Source organism: Letharia columbiana, assembly GCF_014066305.1.
Source record: "Letharia columbiana isolate WasteWater2 chromosome Unknown Sc0000006_s0, whole genome shotgun sequence".
Taxonomy (NCBI): domain Eukaryota; kingdom Fungi; phylum Ascomycota; class Lecanoromycetes; order Lecanorales; family Parmeliaceae; genus Letharia; species Letharia columbiana.
The window spans coordinates 73,862-94,469 of record NW_023501042.1 but is presented as its reverse complement, the minus strand read 5'-3'; the positions used below and the strand labels follow the sequence as shown (position 1 = coordinate 94,469).

Genomic DNA, 20,608 nt, shown 5'->3' with positions numbered 1-20,608 from the left:
AGATTCAACCGTTGATTCGATTCGACTGCTCTAATTAGACGCTCATACCAGAACATTGTCAACAGCCGTCTATATACCTTGCTTGTGACAAACAAAAGGATGGCCAAATCGTCAACACCATCAATCAATCAAATTTAATCTTCGTCCCCTCCTTCTTCCCCCCAACGCCTGGACCCTTATAAAACGCCCCATAGGCCTCATGACCCTTCTTCTTAACCGTCGTCCCAAACCTTAACAGCTCCTCCGGGATCTCCTGCCCCGCCGCCCTCAGCACGTTGATCAAGGCCCCCGACTGCGCCTTGTCGTGCTCCGTGAACAGCGTGATGGCCAACCCGTCCGCGCCCGCGCGGCCCGTGCGGCCGATGCGGTGCACGTAGTCCTCGACCGTGAGCGGGAAGGTGACGTTGATGACGGCCTTGACGGCGGGGATGTCGAGCCCGCGGGCGGCGACGTCGGTGGCGACGAGGAGGGGACAGGTGCCCGTTTTGAAGGCCGAGAGGGACGCGGTGCGCTTGTCCTGCGACATGTCGCCGTGGATGCCGGCGGCTTTCATCCCGCGGGCGCTCAGGAAGCTTTCGATGCGCGCGGCTTCCTTTTTGTAGAGGCAGAATACCAAGATGCGGTCGTTCTTCGTGGCTCCGGCGCCTTGGTGCTGTTTCAGGAGTTGCAGGAGGCGCGTCTCTTTCTGCCGCGGGTCGACGACTTCGACGAGTTGGGTGATTTTGGTGTTGGCGCGGAGTTCGCCGGTGGGGTTGTCGGCGCCGATGGAGATGTGGACGGGGGTTTTCATGAAGGTGGATGCCAGGTCCCGGACGGAAGGGGGCCAGGTGGCTGTGAACATGAGGGTCTGGCGGCCTTTTGTGGGAGTGGTGGCGATGATTTTTCGGATTTCTTCCTCGAAGCCTTTGTCGAGCATGCGGTCTGCTTCGTCGAGAACCACGTAATTGACATTGCTGAGATCGGCAGAGCCTTCGTTTATAAGATCGTTCAGTCGGCCTGGGGTAGCGACGATTATGTGTGCGGTTTTCAGGGCCAAGCGTTGCGGGTCTTTGGGAACGCCGCCGTAGACACAGACGGTGGAGAGGTGGGCAGGGGAGGCGAGAGTCTCCATCTGAGTGTGGATTTGTGCGGCAAGTTCGCGGGTTGGGGACACAATGACGGCTCTGGCTGGTGAGCCTCTCGTCCTGGATGAGCTAGTTATAGACCGTATGCATGGGACACCGAAGGCGAGGGTCTTGCCAGAGCCAGTCTCTGCAACGCCGATTACGTCGCGGCCCGAGAGAAGGAAGGGCCAGGCGGCTGATTGAATTGGGGTCGGACTTTTGAAGGCGGTAAACGGCGAGGGAGAAGTGGTGTGGTGAGTGGGGAGATGGGAGAACTGGGTTATGGGGCGGAGATTGGTTGAGGAAGTTGGATCGCTGATTGTGATGAAATTAGTAGAGAGAAAGTCGTCGATTTCAGATTGGGGGAGCGCAGCGAGGACCTGGTCTTTCACATAGCCCGAGCCTGAATCGAATGTGCCTTTGGTAGAATTTGGTTGCGATCCACCATCAGTGTTTTCCGTCTTCGCTGACTTCTTCTCCGCTTTCAAGCGTGCCTTCTCCGCCTTCAGAGTAGCTTTATCCGAAGCTTTGTCTATTCCATTGACGCTGTTATTTGATGGCAGTTGTTCAGCTACTGCATGACCATTTTCCTGCTCCTTCGCCAGCTTTTTCAATCGTCTTGCTTCCTTTCGCGCCTCTTTCGAGAGCTTGCTCTCGCTTTTGTCTCCATTGGCGGCAGCTTTTTCGACTTCACCCACGTTGCCATTTATTTGCAGAACCTCATCTGTCTCTGGACCAGCGCCTCGCTCTTCGCCCAATTTCTTCAGCCTTTTTGCCTCTCTCCGCTCCTCTTTGGAAGGTTTGCTGCCGCCAAAATCGCCATTGCCGACGGCGTCTTTCAGTATATCTTCTCGCCTCCTCTTCTTCGACTTCTTCGTATGGTCACTTCCGTCATTCAATACCGCACTGGCCGGTACTTCTGTCATTGCAGAAATATGGGCATTGGCGTGGTCCAAGGTCGTTCACAGATTTTGGAGAAAACAGTGAAAGATTTCAAGCAAACGCGGAAGGTGTGCCGAGCAGCCTTACAGCTCGTACTCGTACGTCGAGGCATGATCGCACCTATCTTCTCCTCCTGTGATCTCCTCAAAGTGCGGAGACAATTGTTGAGACTATCTACCTCCAAATTCTCTACCAGATACTCTGCGCCGTCCTGTCTCTTGTGATAGTTTACATATACGTAACGTCTCCGCTCGAGGGGTGCGATTTCTACGCGCCTGTAGAAACTACAGACATAAGATTATCCTTTGCGTCAGCTCCAACAGTAACAAATAATGTTCTAGCTTATCGGTTTTCTTACATACCAACCTGACATCATTGATAAGTCTATGGACAATTGCCATTGTGCCAGCCTACTTTCCAGCCTACCCACAACATCATGCGTCCCGAATATTTGATAAACGGCCTTCACTGTACTTAAAGAAGTCTTCATAATTAAGGTAGTATTCTATTCCTATTGTGAGACCATTACATACAATATATCAGTCCGAAATTTCGTTTCTCAAACTCTGACAGCAAGTTTCTACTTCGAATTCATCCTCTTTGTGTTTTTTCTTGAACTCAAAACAAAATAACGGTTTCTCTTCTAGACTTTCAATTTCGAGTATCACATCTAGTGCTACCTACTTGCTAGTTCAACTGTTCATTCAGAAGACCGCGGCTACAGATCTTACTTCTCAAAGATACTTATTCCAATATACACCACCATGTCCCACCAAGGTGACGAAACTTACCTCCCCGCCTTCGCCCCCGGCAAATCTCCCCACGAGTCCCCCTATATCTCCTACGGCACTCCGTACCCCAAAGCCTGCGCCCACCACGTCGCCTCCACCTTCCACGCCCGCCGCGTCTACATCCTAGCCTCCGGCGCCCTAAGCCGCAACACTTCTGACCTCCCCACCCTCGTCAGCGCTCTCGAGTCTGAAATCGGCGACGGTGCCGTCGTCGGAATCAGAAAGGGCGTCAAACCCCACTCCCACTACTCCGACATACTCGAACTCGTCCATGAAGCTAAAACCGCGAACGCGGACATCCTCGTCACCCTCGGCGGCGGCAGTCTGACCGATGCGGCCAAAGTCATCGCCCTCGCTCTCGCCAACGACGCTACGACCCTCGATGACCTCGAAACGCTCTACTTCGACTCCCCGTCCCTACGCCATCCGCTCCTCCCAGCTACCATCCCAATCATCTGCATCCCCACCTCCCTCTCCGCGGGCGAATACACCCCCCTGGCCGGCGCCACCAACGACGCGACGAAGCACAAACACTCCTTCCAGCACCTCTCCATCGGGCCCCGCCTCGTGATCCTGAGTCCGGAACTGAGCACCACGACCCCCCTGCCCATCTGGCTCAGCACGGGCGTCAGAGCCATCGACCACTGCGTCGAGGCCATCTGCAGCACCGCCTCCACAGCCGAAGGCGACGCCACCGCCGCGAAGGGCTTGCGGCAACTGGTCCCCGGCCTGCTGGCCACGAAGACGGCGCCGCGAGACTTGGCACCCCGCATGCGCTGCCTGCTCGGCGCCCGGGACGCCATCGGCTGCGGCCTCCTGCGCGTCCCCATGGGCGCGAGCCACGGCATCGGGCACCAGCTCGGCCCCCTCGGCGTCGGCCACGGCGACACGAGCTGCGTCCTCTTGCCCGCCGTCATGCGCTTCAACCGGCCCGTCAACGCGGCCAAGCAGGACGCCGTGCTGCGCGTCCTGTGGGGCGAAGCCGCCGTCGCCGCCGTCCTCGCCCGGAGGGGCCTCGACCGCGAATCGGCCGACTTGGGCGCCGTGCTGGATGCCCTCTTTCGGGAGTTGGGCCTGCCGAGGTCGTTGAAGGAGGTGGGGGTCGGACGCGAAGGGTTGCCGGCGCTGGCGGAGGGCAGTTTGCGGGATCGGTATTGTCGGTCTAATCCGGTTCCGTTGAGGGAGGGGGGGCAGGTGATGGAGATTTTGGAGATGGTGGTTGGGGATTGATGGATGGACTTGGTCGGTGGTGGTGGTGGTGTGAATGTATGTATGTAGTAGATTTTAGATAGCATATATGGATCAGATGGGCTATGGATCGGTACGAAACATATGATGAATATGGACCGTGCGTTCAAATCTATGCACCACTGCTTAACAACCCAAACGAAATGGGCCAGCAATCCGCCCGAACTGTCGGTGTTGAATGTGATGCTTCTCTATAAACCACCAGGACGGGGTATTGAACGAAAACCAGACAATGCCAACTCAGCAAGCAAATCTCGACCCGTCCTCCACGCCGTTCACCCCAAGGTGATCGACCAGCGAACCCCTCGGAGAAATACTCTCATCCGCCATATCAACGTCGTCTTTGGACGAATCCCCGTTCACCATCCCAACGTCCGCCCGAGGGCCAAGCCTCTCATCCAGCGCAGCTTTGACGGTGGTATTGAGCATCCTCTCCAAACTCGCCACTTGCTGCTCGGTAAAGCCGGGCATCTCGATGGTCAAAGAGTCCGCGGGAGCATTCTCGGCGGGCGGACTCTCATCGATGGGATCGACCGGGGTGGCGTCGTCGTTGTCGTTGAGATCGACCGCTGAGTCACCAGGGGCGCGCTCGAGCGTTCCGGTCTTTGGTGTTTTGGCGCCGAGTCGTTCGTCCAAGGCGGCATGGATGGTGGCGTTCATCATGTTTTCCAGACTGGCCACTTGCTGCGGTGTGAAGCCGGGCATGTCGGTTGTCAGGTCGTCCACGGGCGGGATTTCAGCCATGGCGAGATCATGGGAGGTATGTTGCATCAATCCAGCGTCGTTGACTGGGGGTATTTCTTTCTCTTTCTCCTCAGCGAGAACCATCGTATCCATGAAATCTTTCACCCCCATATATTCGAACTCCTCCACCCCCAACTCCGCCAAGCCTATGATCTCCTCCGCCTGCCTCCCCTTGAATAATCCGTTTACATTGTCTTCGAACTTCTGGCGGACCAAGCCAGCAGTATCATCCCGCCACGGGTGCCCCATCGGATACTCCACCAGCACCTCTTCCATGACCTCGCCAAGGAGCGTGGCTTGTAAAGCATTGGCCGCACTGCGTTTCTTGTCATCGTGGTAATCGGCCGTGAATTGCTCATCCTCCACCAGCTCAATCTTCCTCCTCAGAACCTCAACCCTTGAATCAGTCGCCCAAGGCGAGCTGTCGCTGTAGTCGGCGGACGTGATCATGCTGCCCTTCAAGAGTATTACAGCGATCATGTATTGCATGCAGTGATCTCTATCAGCCGCATTGTGCAGTGATCCCTGCTTGTTGATGATGATCATAGCCGGTTTCTGGGTTCGCACACGGACGTGGTTTATAGCATCTGCGATCGACATATCCAAGGGCGGTTCTCTCGAGCGCATTTGCCGGGCGAGTGTGAGGGCAGCTTCCACGGCTGAAGCAGCATGGCCTTCTGCTGCGTGTATCTTGAAGAATACACTTTCCACAACCCAGGTAGCGAAGGGCTTGGGAAGCTGGAACTCTTTGCCATGTAGAAGCGAAGTGTATAAGCCCCACTTTGGATCTGTGAGCACAGTTGGTGCGCCTGGCTGCCCCTTCTTGGCGAGTAATGCAAGGTGAACAGCCCGCATACAGGCATCCCCAGCTGCCCAGCCTTTGCGTGGTCCCGCATTTGGCGATTGACGGTAGGATCGTAGGGGCCCAGCATCGACAAAGGCATGAGACAGGGCGGCGAGAGTTTGCGATTGTGATAGACCGAGGAGATGGGCAACGACGGCTGTAGAGGCGATGCGGACCAGGATGGTGTGATCGAGGCCGTGCTGGTTGAAAGCGTTACGTATTTGGAAGCAACCTTGGATTTCGTAGGCTTTGATGAGGGCTTGAAGGACTGTGCGCATAGTCAAGGGTGGGAATGTGGTGGTACGGCTGAGGTGGTCTGCGACGGCCAGTATGGCGCCAATATTGTCTGTAAAGAACGTTCAGCGCAGGTCCAGTTGAGTTTGTTTCTCGTCTGTCTCACCTGAAGGGTGACCCCATTCTGCCCCCGGAAAGGCATCGCTGTGGTCCAGATATCGTATCAAGCTCCCTAGATCAAACGCTCCCTTGACAGGATCCAGCTGTAAAGAAGTGCCCGGTAGCCTGAAGCCATTTGGAACAATGGTGCCCTCAACAACAGGCCCAATCAGATCCCGAGCTTCTCGGCTCTCCTTGAGCGTCTCGAAAGCACATCCCAAAGCGTCGAACAGAGCAACTTTGGCACGCTCCCATGCTCGCGGGCTGATCACCTCGTAGTGGAAGACGTAGCTAACGATATCGACGAGGACCTGGTCATATGGCAAGCGAGCGCTGTTATCTGCGGAGACCTCTGCCATGTCAACAGTGCCAGCCTGACAATTTTCTTCGTGATGCTATTCGCAGTCATGATGGGTGCCGGCCTGGGTGGAAGCAGTGTTTCCCAACGTGCCGCCGTCCCAACTCTGGTGGGTTGTAGCCAACATGTTGCGAAAAAGCTACCGAGATACCGCCGTAGCAGGCAGCGATGGGTCAAATTTAACAATGCGGCTCAAAAGCTTGCGATCTCGTCGTGACATGATTGATCATACCGGTATGTTGAACATCTTCGGCATCATATTAGGCATTTTCCTTATCGCAATTGATGACTTGCATTGACATATATCAATGCTGATGGCGTTGGAAATGATATCACATTTCAGGAGGGAAAACGTCTTGTTTGGTAGGTAGAATCAAAAATCCCACATCCGCAGAGAGCCCTGGCGGATTCGAAACTCTCCACTATCTCCCATTTGACCACCCATTATTGTCTCGCGCATGCCTTGACCCCACCCACAGGCATTCCTGGCGCAAACGCTGTTCATTGTGGCAACTCCAGACGACCCGAACAGTTGCCATGAGTGAATTCGCGGTGTAATTGTGTTTTTGTTAATGTTGTGAACCTGGTCTTCATTTGTAGAGCGTTGTGGGGGACGAGGAGGGGCCAAAGATGAGGTCAAGATTAGCTTTGCGGCTCACCAGGCGTTCTTCAGGGTCAAACCTCCAGAAGCTTGCCGTATCGGGAAAGGTGCTAATCGCTAAGGGTCATGACATCCAGCTGAGAAGCAGTAATTTCTACAGGACCGGTACCTGAGATGGAGTGGAGAACTTCCGACAATCCTTTCACGTGAATATAATCATACCATAGGATTAATGACTATTGCCGTATAAGTGCGTGTCTATGTCCAAGTCTATCCAAGTCTATCCAAGTCTATGTCGATCTATATTGTATCTCCGTCATCTCTATAATCATTTCGCCAATGCCAATACGCCATGCCAGAATCAATAAAACAATAGGATGATCTCTCACAATCAAGTCCTAGAAGCAGCATGGAAGGAGTGATTCAGCGGGTCACCGTTGACATCACCACAGACACTTGAATCGTAAGGCTCTCTCGACTACCCATTACCCCACGATGTGCTTATTACGATCACCTTACATCAGAAGCCTCTGACCTCCATCCAATCCATGAACACCTGCATAAGGTAAAGACCGTGTCCAAACCATAACGCTTTGACACCAATACCAGGCCTCCCTCTCCGCATTTTCCTTTAGTGGTATGCACCAGTGTAGATCTGCTGCGGCCTCCAAAGGCGGGGGTTTCCGTTCATCGCTTCCCTCCAGTGAGCCATGACCCCCGGGCATCTTGACATCATGGCCAAAGGCAGGATGATCTCTGGTGGAAATCCGCTAGAACAATGTTTATTAGTCAAAGTGCATTAAACGTGCGGGGAACGCGGAAGGGAAAGACGTCAGGCTTACAGAGCCATGTAAACAAAACTACCGTAGAGATCGGCATTCGCTTTCAGGTGCCGAGAGGTGAAATACTGGTCTTCGGATGCGATTCTGTCGATCTCCAGCGCGGTGGCTAGGAATTCTTTGTGAGCGGCATCATCGTCTTTGAGTTCGTCGAGTAGCCTGCAGAATGATCAGCGAGGAGTTATCGAGACGGTCATGGCGGACATACTCCCGAATAATAACGCTGCGGGGATCAACAGTCTTGTAGATTCGGTGACCGTAGCCAAAGAGCCGGCATTTCTTGGCTTTGACATCATCGATCAACTGGGGCACATTCTCCGGCTTGCCGACGTTCTGGATCACTTTGAATGCGGTGTCGATCGCGCCTCCGTGAAGTGGTCCATACGCAGCTGTGAGGGAAGCAATGGTGCAGCTGAATGGATCGGCGAGCGTGGAGGCGACGTGTAGAAAAGCGGCAGTTGAATTCGTCAGTTCGTGATCTGCGTAGAGCACCCAAAGCTTCTCGAGGCACTCGACGTGTTTAGGATTAGGTTTTTTGGTTTCATCCTCGACGAATCCCATCATACGGAGCGTGTTCTCGATGAAAGAGCCATTGAGGTCCGCGGGCGTGAAGGGCTTCTCTTGCATACGACAAAATGACATTGCGATGACCGTAGCTAGCGCGGAGATCAGTCGAATGATCTGACTGTCCACCAAGTCCAGGTGTCCTTGATAGATGTTTTTGCCCATATAGGCCGGGATGACCGTTGGATCTGACCCAGTCCAGGCAGAGAGGCCGGCAATCATCATGGTAACAATAGGCGTATTTGAGCTGTGGAATTGATGAGCTGCGGAGGCGAAATCATACGAGTTCGGTACTTACGGGAAGGCATGAATCACATCTGAAACCATCTGCGGCGGGTGCATCGCCAATGCTAGTTGCTTTTTGAACATTTCCTTCTCTTCTGGCGATGGTAGTTTGCCCCAGATGAGCAGGTACGTGACATCCTCGAACTGCTTGGTCCCTACAAGCTCAGAGATGTCGTATTGTCTGTAGTGAATGCTACCCTCAGTGCCATCCCTAAAGGTTCACAGAGTCAGCGTCTGCTCAAGTGCATATCAGGTCTACAGGCGTAGTGTACTAACACAAAAGTGACCTCGGAAGATGCTACAGCGGTGTTTTGATATCCAGGATCAAGTAGGCGAAGACCACCCTCAGTTTTGTCCGTTTTGGCTTTCGAGTCAGCGCGTGCTCGGATCTGCTTGAACTGAGTCGCTTCCACCGCGTTGCGTCGGATGGGTATTTCGTAGTGATCGCCAGTGCGAGAGTCTGTGACTTTGAGGAAGCCAGAAGGTGTTGGTGGGGCCGGAAATCCACCGAGTGACTCCGGAAGATACTCCGGAAGAACGGATGACAGTCGTTTCTTCATTCGATATACGAGTTCACTGCAAGTCGAAAATACCATGTCAGAAGGCTTAGAGCCTTCAGGAGAGGCCATCAAAAAATCAGGTACTATGGATGCCATTGTTCTTCTCATTCGAGTTGAAGAGATCATATTGAAGACGAAGGAGACGAAGTGAACTTATGTAGTGAAAAGATGAGATTGGATGTTGGCACGGTGATACGGGGTCAAAGAAAGAAATGTTCGAGAGCCAGGAAGCCACCCATGGGTCCATAATAAATATCAAATGATCCCTACCAGACCCATGGTGTACGAAAGGGAGGTCAGTGAGGGGAAACCTCCGCTCTAGCGGTGATCATCTTCAGAGATCTGCTGTCAATGTAAAGTACCTTGCCATATCTATCGCTCCAGGCGCCGTCTCGAGCTTGTTCAAAACTTAATGATACGTTGAGAAGGCCTAGCAAGCGCCCAGCCACTCATAAAGGAGAGACGTTTCATGAGAAAAAGCTCGTATCACGATTTGATTGGTGCATCACGTAGAGCGCTCGAGGACTATTACTGAGCAAAATTCGGATACGGGGCGTTTGGAAAGATTTCCAGTCAAGCCACCAACGAGTAGTGCTTGACATGATAGGAAACTGCATGTAATTGAGTCATCATGCTACAGACGTACAGACCTCTCTCAAAACTGGTTGAGGGAAGAAAAAGCTATACCTAGTACGGTTCCTGAAATAAGTTGAACGCGATTTTGGTTGCAAATCCACGGCCCAACGGGAGCTCGACATACCTAAAATATCCTGATCGACAATCATCGTGCATGAACAACGGTGCCTACCTTAGTTGACGATAAGAAAACTCTGATTGATAAAGTTATTCTTTTCATTCTCTCTGAAAGTCAGCCTCATCCTGTCGCGAGAGATGTTGGAATTCAGCCTTCGAAAACGGTTTTGGCCATAAATGGTTAGTCGGTCAGATATGCTTTTTCGCCACCACTTGCTAGGGTCGAGGGCCGGAACGACTTATCAATTTTGAGACACTACTTTAACTTTTTGCCTTTGAAGATGCGATGGTGATGTCGGACGACGGATATGCATGCATTTCAGCAAGCCTGGCTCGCATTTCCCTAGTCGTGTGTTACTTTTGCCCAGCATATGGTTTGCAAATCCATCGAGATCCATGTCAATGGTATAGTTGACTTTTATAGAATTTTGTCTGTGCACAGCTATAACCCGAGCCTTACCTAGAAGCGACATGTGGTCTCTTCCGTTGAGTTGAAAAGACGTCCAATGCCAGGCTCTGATGGAACATTTGCCTCTTGATAAGCACGATGTGACAGTGGTGAGCATGCCAAGAACACTTGACATAGCATCTGACGGCTGATGGATATCTGCAGTCATGGAAGGGGCCCAAAGACCCTGAGAACCCTCGAAACTGGAGCAAAGGCCGAAAATGGACCAACGTGCTCATCATAAGTGCTCAAGCAACTATCTCACCCGTTGCCTCGACCTTCCTGGCCGTCACAGACCTGACCGTAGCAGACGATTTTCACGTCACCAATGTGTACTTGCCTAGTCTTCCCGTCGCTGTATACGTACTGGGACTTGGTCTGGGACCCTTATTTCTTGCGCCATGCTCTGAACTATATGGACGACGAATCGTCTTCCTGACGGCTTTCTTCCTCTTTACGATCCTGAATGCAGGATGTGCAGTCGCACCGAACATGGCGGCGCTGGCTCTCTTACGATTTGCTACCGGAATGGCCGGATCAGCAGGACCTGGGCTTGGTGCTGGCATTGTCAGCGACATGTTTGAACCCAAGGAGCGCGGCAAAGCGCAAGCAGTCTATGGCCTTGGTCCTCAAGGTGGCCCTGTGTTGGGAGGCGTCATTGGGGCATTCCTCCTGGAGCTGACTGGAAATTGGAGATGGCTGCTCTGGCTCATGACAATGGCATCTATTCCAATGAACACGCTATCTTTCTGTCTCCTCCGAGAGACCTACGAGCCTGTACTGTTTGAGTGGAAGGCTAAGAAGCTTCGCGAGGAAACTGGGGACAGCACCTACCGAGTCAAAAACGAAATTAGGCCACGGGAGCTGTTTCTCCACGCCATGACCAGACCGTTCCGGATGTTGTTCACAGTCCCAATATGTACGGTGTTGAGCCTTTACACATCACTAGTCGTCGGGATATTCTTCATCCAGCTCACCACCCTCCCGCTCCTTTTTGGTCCCATCCCCGAATTTGGGTTGTTCTCATACAAGTGGGAACATGGTCTAGATGGTCTTGCATACCTTGGCGGTGGACTTGGCCTTGTGTGGGCCACTTTGATTGGGATCTTTGGTCTCAACCGTTCGCGTAAGTGGATGGCTACTCATTTCGGCAATGGCGAAGGGAGACCTGAGTTTCGACTGCCTCTCCTTTTCCTCGGAATGCTACTTATACCCGTCGGCCTGTTTCTCTTCGGTTGGTGCGCACAAGCACGCGCCCACTGGGTTCTGCCACTTCTAGGTGCGGCCATCTTCAGCTGTGGTATGCAGATAGCCTACGTCTCGATCCAAGTGTATACTGTCGATACCTTCCGGACGTATGCAGCTAGTGCTCTGGCTGCAAATGCCGTCGCTAGAGGCGTTGTGGGATGCTTCCTCACGATCCTCGGCTTCAAAGTCTTTGAAAGCTTGGACTACGGCTGGGGAAGCTCACTGTTGGCGTTCGTAGCACTTGCTGCGCTTCCAGTACCAGTGGTTCTGTATATATATGGCTCAAAATTGAGGGAAAGAACCATCGAATCTTAAGACTGAACATTGAGCTTTGGTTCGCTGCGTTCGCGCTTGTCACAGGGACCTTGAGCCGTAGTCCAGGCACGGAGCTGCCGGGCAAAGTCACAGTCGAAGCGGTAGAAGTCCTTCCAGACTGGATATGACTGGCACCAGACACGATGTCTTCCGACTCCTTTTCTTGATAATTTGCAGGACAACGTGAAAGCAAAACAATTTCTGGTTGGATGGCTGCCAAGCCGCTAGGACGGGTAAGTATATTTAGCGTATGCAAAAAAGAATGCCATTTCTTGGCATAGCGATTTTCCTCCCACAACCGTCTGACTTATTTTTGATTACAGTAAGTGTAAGTAAAATATGGCAAGATTGTTGTATACCAATTCTATGGATTGTTTTGAAGATTGCGGAAATGTTATATCATTTTGAGATCGATTAAAATCTCGGTGAACTCATCGTGATCAACCGTGACATTGCCGCCTACCGCTGCCTGAATCCTTACCCTCGCTCTTAACAAGCAATTACATGGAGTGCCATCAGGAGACACATAGCTATTGCATGTGTTAAAGGATTTGATTTCTTGTGAGATTAAGGTGCTATAGCAATATCATCAAATATCATAGACCGACTCCGCTGCTGCTGGTATCGTCTGCTATTATCTTCCATCCTTCAACAATGTCCTCCAAGCCGGCCTTCCTAACCGTTCCCTTGGAACTACGCCATCAAATATACTCCCATCTCCTCATAAACGACGCTGTCGTCAAAATAGCTTCCGGGGCAATGGTGAAATCTCTACGAAATGGAATAATTCGCTCTTGTTGGCAAACTTTTCATGAAATGCTCGAGTACTACTACGCCAACAACACCTTCTCGCTCTCACTGTTCAGCCCGCTAGAGAGCACACCAAGCCTTTTGAAACATCTAGGCCGCATGCAACATTTACAAGTCGAAATTGGAGATTTAGTGCTCTCGCCAACCCACACAGCGTTCTTCTTGCACCGGCACACGCAGCGCCGAAGTGACTGGTTCTTGAATACTTTACGTCAAGCGAAACGAGGTCAGGAAGGGAGATACCTGAAGACTTTGGTTGCAATCGACCGTTGTGGTACTTCTATCGTGTCTGAGTGAGTAGATTTCAATGGCGAATTCCAGTGCATAGAGGAGTCGCAAAACCAGTGCGACGCTTACTTGAGTCCCGCATCTTTCTCGATCCGGGCAGCTTGACGTAAAATCGATACGGACGCTAATGGGCGGTACTAACAGAAGCATACCACCCACGGCGCAAATATGGCAAGATCAGAGATGGAGGGAGGAGAAACGAAGAGAAGTGCTGGCAACAGTGCTGCGGCCTCTGTGCCATGTTGTTGACAAGATCACCATCGAGAGTCGAGCCATGTCTGAAGAGCGGGATCAATGGGGACGTTTGAGTGCGAAATTTCTTACAGTTGTGGGTGCAGGCATCGCTGACTTACAGACAGCCAGGACTTGGAATGTGGTCCTCAGTGTTGGTCAAGTTAGGCCACTGGCGTGAGTTGGAGAATATATGTTTTGCCAAAGAGGGAATACATACCTCCTAGTAATCCACGCCAAGGTACTCCAGCGCAAGCAATTAGGAGGGACAGTTGCACGGTCACCGCGCAGCCTGAGCAGGCGCGCTGCCGGAAGTAAATTGCAGTTCTAGCTCTACGAGTCTCAAAAACATAGAGACTTTCAACTGTGAGCAGCAGGATTTCTTTTCGCCAAAAGTTTGTCTGAGCCGGGTTCATGTGATGAAAGCGGAGACATTAGGCTTGATAGCCATTGGATGTGTGTCCGATTTAGACGATGAGAGAGATAGATCAAAGGAGCATGGTCCAGTATGAGGGATTCGAAGCTAGGACGGAAAGTAATAGGTTGAATCTCTCTAGCACAGATTTACTGTGGTAACCCTTGGCCACTGCAACGGCCGAAACCACGTTTGAAACGTACAATGTAAGACACGCTGTGCCGCTCGCATGAAAGCCCCGTACTCAGACCCCCCTACTCTTCAACGCCCTCTTGAGCTTTTTCTGAAAGCCAAAGACATGATCCGGCCCAATCATGGTGTAGTGCGCCCCTTCGACCTCATGAAAGCGAGGTTCCGTATCCACAAATCCGGTCCATTTCCTCAAATGGCCATCGAGCCATTCTTTCCGGGAAAGCGCGAGCACTTTCAACGGCGTGGCGTAGAAGACATCCATCGTCTTCACAAGACCCGACGGCTCGTACAGCCTGGCCATGCTTTGCAGGCCGAAGGCTAAACTCGCCCAATTAGACAGGCTCTCCGGGGACAAGGAAAGCTCGGCCCAGCGCGCTGGATCTGCACTAGACTTTATATACGCCAGGGCGTTTTGTTCCGATCGTCCATCCAACTTATCGCCTGCGTTGTCTGCATGCTGTTCTGTAATTAAGCCTAGGAAGTAGGACAGATGCAAGAGGCACTGTGTCCAATTGAGCTGCTCCATTCGCGACTTAATGTGTGGAGGTAGGTTGAAAGACCCAAGGAAGCGCACTTCGTCACCACTGGCCTCCAAAACTTTCGTGATTTCGAAAGCCAGCATTGTACCGTAGGAATAGCCTGCTAGCGCATAGGGACCTTTCGGCTGTTGAGTTTTGATCGCGGCATGGTAGACCGCCACGGCCTGGTTGATGCTCTCAAAGTATGGCTCTCCATCGAAGCCTCTGGCCCGCAGTGCGAATATTGGTCGGTCTGATATAGACTTGGCGAGGCCGAGAAAGACGAGAATCTCCCCAACGCCGGGATGGACTAGCCACAATGGCGTTCTGCTCCCATTTGGTTGCAGTTTCACCACAGGGTCGTATTTCCTTGGACCGTGGGTGTCATATATGGCTCTTGCCAAAGACCGCACAGTAGGGTAAGCCATGATCTTGACTATTGGGATTTCGTCGATCAACAAGCGCTTTTCGATCTGCTGTTTCAGTCGAATTAGATGCATTGACGTGACGCCCATCTCAAGAATCGTTTTCTCCACCCCTAAACCTTCTTCAAAAAGCTCCACGGTGTTGGCAAACTCATTCAAAAGCAACCGCTCCATCTCGTTGGCTGGCGGCACGTAATGGGAGGCTCGGTACGTTTGGATCAGAGCGTCATTCTCTTCCTTGTGCTTATTGTAGTCACCGTTTTCCATTGCTTTTCGTATCTTCGGACGCGAAAACTTGCCTAGGGTAGACTTCTGTAGTAAGAGACTATCAAGTGGTAAGATATATGGGCAAGCACCAGTCTGCAACATGACTACCTGCACAATGGCTTTCTGGGCATTGATTCGTGAATGAACGTCGTTGCTCGGATAGTTAGGAGAGTAAACAAGGCAGATATTCTCTGTTTCCATTCCACTTGAGCGATAAGGAAAGCATATAATGTAGCCTGGCACGATCTCAGGTAATGAAAGCCCTTCAACTGCGGTCTCTATTTGATGAGGAAGATACTTGACCCCATTAACGATGATGGTATCCTTCCAACGTCCTACGAGGTTAAGCTGACCAGCCGTATCAATCAAGGCCCGATCTCCAGTCTTGAACCAGCCATCTCGAGTGAATGCTTCGGCTGTGGCGGAAGGATTGTTATAGTATTCTCCGAACACTACAGGTCCTGTCAGTTCAAGGTTGCCAGCCTCGTTCGGCACAGCTACTCTTGTCTCGTCATCTTCGACCGGTACGGTTATACGAATCTCGACACCCGCCATACATGTGCCAAGAGAGGCAAACTCGTACCCATTCTCCAGGTCGTAATCCGGACATTGAGAGTTGAAGATTGCACCAGCGCAAGTCTCGGTCATTCCGAACCCTGGTGTGATCGCGTTCTTGGGTGCGCCGTATTTGCAAAGTAGCTTTGACATGGCATCACACGTGTCGACTACGTTAGTCTCTCCACCAGTCGCCAGGAATCTCAAACAACTCAAGTCTAACTCTTTTAGCCGTAGATAAGCATTTTCAGGCTCAGACTCCGTTGCCTCCCGTATCTTTGCAAGAAAGAAATTGGGAGCAAAAGATCTCGCCACACTGTGCTTGCCAATGAGTTCGAGGAAAAACAGTGGATCCGAGAGTACTTCTGAACTGGGAATGTGAATTTGGTCCACGTTGAGGTACAAAGCTTGCAGGTGTATCTCCACCATACTGGCCACATGGTCCAGTCCTATCCAATTCAGAAACGGCTTCCCAGGGTCGAGATCTTTGACGGAGGATTTACTCGTAATAGCAGTAAGAATCTGTTCATGACTTAGAGCAACGGCTTTTGCATCTCCAGTACTGCCGGACGTGAGCATCAACAAAGCCAGATTTGTCTCAGAGGAACATTTCAGAACTGTGAGTGCGCATATGTCCGAAGCCTCCGTGGAGAGCAAAGTTTCGACGGTATGGATATTCAAGACTTCCTGATCAGTGAAGTCGCCTAAAAGGTTGAGCCGAGTCAGACAGATTGGGTCTCGCAGTAGAGTGTGAAGATGGCATATATGTCTCTCGCGTTGTTTCGTGTCGTTGCTGAATGGGGTTGACATTGCAGGAACACCTCCGGCATAAAGGACTGACCAAAACCATATGATATTATCGAGGTGGTTATCAAAGTGGAGTAGGACAACAGAGCCTTGCTTAAATCCCTCGACACATGTAAAGTGTCGGCTGTTGGATAGAGCTAGCGACAGCAGCTTGTCGTATTGCACGCTGTAGCCACTAGTTGTCTCCCCAGACCGGTAAATGATAAGGCTTCGAGGCCTGTTCCCGCTTGCTCGTGATATTAAGAGATCTTTTAAGCCATTGAGATGCATTGTGACTGCGTGAGAATTTCTAAGCAAGAGCAGGTTACCAGAAGCTAAGGTCGTGCATTCAAATCCAGTATGCGATAGACAATGACCCAAAAACGTAGAAGTTCTCAGCGATTTACCCTTTCGAAATAGAGAGTCTCCTACAACTTTCATAGGCTAGATGTAAACAGGCTATGTGGAGAGAGATTTGGGATGCTGCAAAGCCATTAGCGCACACTAGTAGTGAAGAAAGTGAACCTCTGTAAGGCAAGGATGAAAAAATCGGCCGTAAGTGTACACGGTTGACAAAACTTGGAGCCAGCCAACACACCACCAACTGCTTTTCTATAACACAGGAAGTGATCTACCACTCCGCACTATCGCGAATAGCCCTACAATGAGGATGACTCCGATACCCTGCACGGGAAGCAAGGAAAAGACATTTAGCGACGAGTCATCTTGCTCGCAGTCTACGATTACGTGCCGTGCACACCATCATTCCTGCACGATTGTCGCAGAAGCACCTGCTATCAGAGAAGGTGAAAGCTTGAGGCGTTGTTGCATAAGCAGGGGGCTACCTGCAGTGATTCGAGCTTGCATACTTCGGCCGTAAGATGACATGCTGCTTGATGAGTAGCGTTACATTCTGTATCCCGAACGTGATTAGGCTAAAGTAGAGTCAGATGGCTTGAGTCTAGAACGTCAATGGTTGAGCAAGGTGGGAGAGCAGCTTGCCAGAATCACGTTGCAACCATTCCCGTTCTCGCGGATTACCGGACTACGCTGGGGAATTGCCCTATTAATACATGATTAGCGCCTTGGCGTGATTGATGCATGTATCTAGGTACATTCTTTACTTTAGGTGGCTAGTGCTGGGAATACCTCGACGCCACTTAGGGCCCCTTCTGCAACCACATATTTTGGAAATAACCCCTACTTATTTCCACTAAATAACGCCATCACTTGGCTAATGAAAATAAGGCTTGAAAATAACGCTATGAATATTTCCAAAACAAGTAGAATATGTGTACGGTTCCGTTCTGTAACCCTGTTTCTGAGGCTGAGTCAGAATCGTCGCAAAAATTGTCTTTGTTACGAGCGTACCCTTGACACACCACTCAGCCCTATGGCTAGCGGGCCTTGGCGGAGGCATCCCCTACCATATCATGCCTCCTTCCCACATACATAGTTCGGTAGCGCACTAAGTAAAAGATCTATGGCCTCCTATACCACTTCTCGAACGCACGATAGCCTTATTATCCTATTCTACCTCACCCATATAACGTACCTCTATGCTGGTCCTGACAGTCTTCTCCGTAAAAAACCATTGAATTCCTACCATTCCACATCACTATGGCTGAGATACCTGCTGCTACTGCTGCACAGGCTTTGGCTATCATTAATACTCCTATTACTCCCTCATCTATACTTAATATTCTTAAGAAAAAGAGAATAATATATATATATCGGTCATAGATGTCCACTATTCTTGGCGTTCTTAGCCTTATTTTGGCTGAAAATAACTCTCGAGAGTTGTTTTCAGATATTTTCAAGCCTGTTTTCGCTTAATAAGCGAAAATATATCGAGAGTTATTTTCAGATATTTAAGCCTGTTTTCGCTTAATAAGCGAAAATATGTGGAAATATAATTATAGAACGATACCCTATATATATTTAACGCTAAGCTGAAAATTAGTAGAAATATCTAGAGGTTATTTCTAAAATATATAGTTATAGAAGAGACTTTTAATCTTAATAGTCTTACGTAATAAGTCTAAGTAGAAAATTCTATTAAGTCTTATTTTTTTAATAATTTAACTAATATAAGATATTTACCTCTAAGTATATATTAGTATTAATAGATTTCGAAATAGCTCTAACTCGAAGAGAGCTATCTCGAAGCTATCTCGAAACTATTTTAAAGAAATTTAATAATCTATAACTTCGATATATTATTACTCGATAATCGAATTATTTCTTATACTTTTTATAAGAATTAATATATATATTCTTAATATATATAATAATAATATATTCAATTTTCTAGATTTAAAGTTCGAAATCTTTAAAGTTATTAAGCTTTTTAGTTTTTATTTAAAATATTTTAAAATAGTATAATAATTAAATAAATTAAAAAATATATTTAATAAAACTTTATATATCTTTATTTATACTTATAAATTATTAAATTATAATTTAAAATTATAGATTAATTGATAAATTAGTTAAAATAATAGCTTAAATAAATATTTTTAAATATTTTTAAATATTTTTTTTATAAATATAATTTCATAAAATCTGGCCGGGCTTATTTTATAAAAGTATTCTTAAATAAACTTATAAATATAACGAGTATTTTAAGATTATTTTTAAGGTTTTCTCGGTGCACGTTAAAGAATAAGAGAGAAATTAAAGATATAGTCTTTAAAAACTCTAATTTAAATCTTCTAAAAATAAATAATTAAGATACTTTATTAAAAATCGAAAAAAAAATCTAATTCTACGATATTTAAATAGTTATTTTATAAATAAATTCTTTTTTATTAGAGTTCTTAATAAAAAGTTATATATAAAAGAAAATATTTATTTTCTATTTCGGTCAATTTTGGTGAGGATCCCATATAAAATAACGGTCAATGTAGCGATTCCGTGGTTTCCTACTCAGACTCTACAGGGGGGGTATGACGGAATCGGCTCGGGATTATAATATTCCGGCCCCCCCCTAAAATGTAGAGTCTGAATTCTGAGACTAGACGCCACTCTACAGTTCAATGGATGACGGCATCTTTGTTACACATTACACCTCTTCCCCAACCCGTACACCCGTCTTATCTCAACGCTCTCGACGGTCCAGACCGGTCTGATTTAGCTGTTGATTAGTCCGATATTTATACTTGATAGACTAGTCGTCTATTCGTGGAATAGGCTGAGATATGTTTTGCGGGGGCTCTATTCAGTATTGGTTCAATGGTGGAATTGTTCTAATTTCTCTAATTATGGCCGCGGCTGAAATGGGATCTCATACGTGTACACCACTTTTTGATACATCTACACCCCTCATATCGAGTTCGCGCTTTAGCATCAGCGACTTTTGAAGTGCATTGAGCTGCGTTGAAGGAAACCTTTCACATCCTGGATTATTGAAGCATTTGGATTCATTTCCTATAGAAGTGTCTCAAAATCTCACACATCATTGACTATTGAAGTAGTGGACCCCGTTTCTTGTAGAATCGCCTTGAAACACGGCCTGAAAACCCCCCACACATCTCTACTTATCTAAGTTGTCGAATCCGTTTTCTGCAGAACCGCCTTTAAAAACGGTACCTTTGGCCTGCATCGAGAAAACCTTCTATACTTTTAAGAATTGAGACAGTCGAGTTCTTTTACTCGTTGAAGTAGTCGGATCCGTTTCCTGCAGAGATTCCTGATATCACGGCAACTCTAACCTGCATCGAAGAGAAACTCTAACACCCTTGATCATTGAAGCAGTCGAGTGTTTTCTGCAGAACTAGTTCAAAACACAGAAACTTTGACATGCATTCAAGACTGTGCCTCACACCTTTGCATATGTCCGTGGAATAACACCTCCGAGGGGTTCCTCGCTAAGCAAGTAAAATTTAGGTGTGACATGGGAGAGGTCTTCACCTAATCATGTGCAAAATCCGATAGCTATTTCCTGTTTCTTTCTCGGCGCGCATATACTACTCAGCTGCCGATTACTGTAATAGTCGCGCACACTGACCTGATCCGAGGGGACACACATGTATCAAAAAGGGGTGTATACGTATGAGTTCCCAATGAATTTAGTAGTAACTCTC

General features: G+C 49.1%; 7 protein-coding genes across 7 annotated transcripts; 3 read left to right on the top strand and 4 right to left on the bottom strand.

Moving 5' to 3' along the window:
• Positions 1–124: 124 nt before the first annotated feature.
• Positions 125–2,029, bottom strand: HO173_002729 (uncharacterized protein; the record flags this gene model as incomplete). The annotated part of the gene is made up of 1 exon (XM_037304660.1): positions 125–2,029. The coding sequence occupies one exon, from the start codon at positions 2,027–2,029 to the stop codon at positions 125–127; it is 1,905 nt and encodes a 634-aa protein (XP_037168153.1).
• A 780-nt stretch (positions 2,030–2,809) lies between these two features.
• HO173_002728 (uncharacterized protein) lies at positions 2,810–4,066 on the top strand (the record flags this gene model as incomplete). The annotated part of the gene is made up of 1 exon (XM_037304659.1): positions 2,810–4,066. One exon carries the CDS (start codon positions 2,810–2,812, stop codon positions 4,064–4,066), a length of 1,257 nt encoding a protein of 418 aa, XP_037168152.1.
• Positions 4,067–4,324: 258 nt separating this feature from the next.
• HO173_002727 (uncharacterized protein) lies at positions 4,325–6,424 on the bottom strand (the record flags this gene model as incomplete). Its single annotated transcript, XM_037304658.1, has 2 exons — positions 4,325–6,018; positions 6,073–6,424. 2 exons carry the CDS (start codon positions 6,422–6,424, stop codon positions 4,325–4,327), a joined length of 2,046 nt encoding a protein of 681 aa, XP_037168151.1.
• Positions 6,425–7,655: 1,231 nt separating this feature from the next.
• HO173_002726 (uncharacterized protein) lies at positions 7,656–9,398 on the bottom strand (the record flags this gene model as incomplete). Its single annotated transcript, XM_037304657.1, has 5 exons — positions 7,656–7,794; positions 7,867–8,022; positions 8,072–8,674; positions 8,726–8,923; positions 8,989–9,398. 5 exons carry the CDS (start codon positions 9,396–9,398, stop codon positions 7,656–7,658), a joined length of 1,506 nt encoding a protein of 501 aa, XP_037168150.1.
• Positions 9,399–10,544: 1,146 nt separating this feature from the next.
• Positions 10,545–12,036, top strand: HO173_002725 (uncharacterized protein; the record flags this gene model as incomplete). Its single annotated transcript, XM_037304656.1, has 2 exons — positions 10,545–10,583; positions 10,639–12,036. The coding sequence occupies 2 exons, from the start codon at positions 10,545–10,547 to the stop codon at positions 12,034–12,036; spliced, it is 1,437 nt and encodes a 478-aa protein (XP_037168149.1).
• An 816-nt stretch (positions 12,037–12,852) lies between these two features.
• Positions 12,853–13,546, top strand: HO173_002724 (uncharacterized protein; the record flags this gene model as incomplete). Its single annotated transcript, XM_037304655.1, has 2 exons — positions 12,853–13,139; positions 13,279–13,546. 2 exons carry the CDS (start codon positions 12,853–12,855, stop codon positions 13,544–13,546), a joined length of 555 nt encoding a protein of 184 aa, XP_037168148.1.
• A 478-nt stretch (positions 13,547–14,024) lies between these two features.
• HO173_002723 (uncharacterized protein) lies at positions 14,025–16,814 on the bottom strand (the record flags this gene model as incomplete). The annotated part of the gene is made up of 1 exon (XM_037304654.1): positions 14,025–16,814. One exon carries the CDS (start codon positions 16,812–16,814, stop codon positions 14,025–14,027), a length of 2,790 nt encoding a protein of 929 aa, XP_037168147.1.
• Between the last annotated feature and the right edge of the window lie 3,794 nt (positions 16,815–20,608).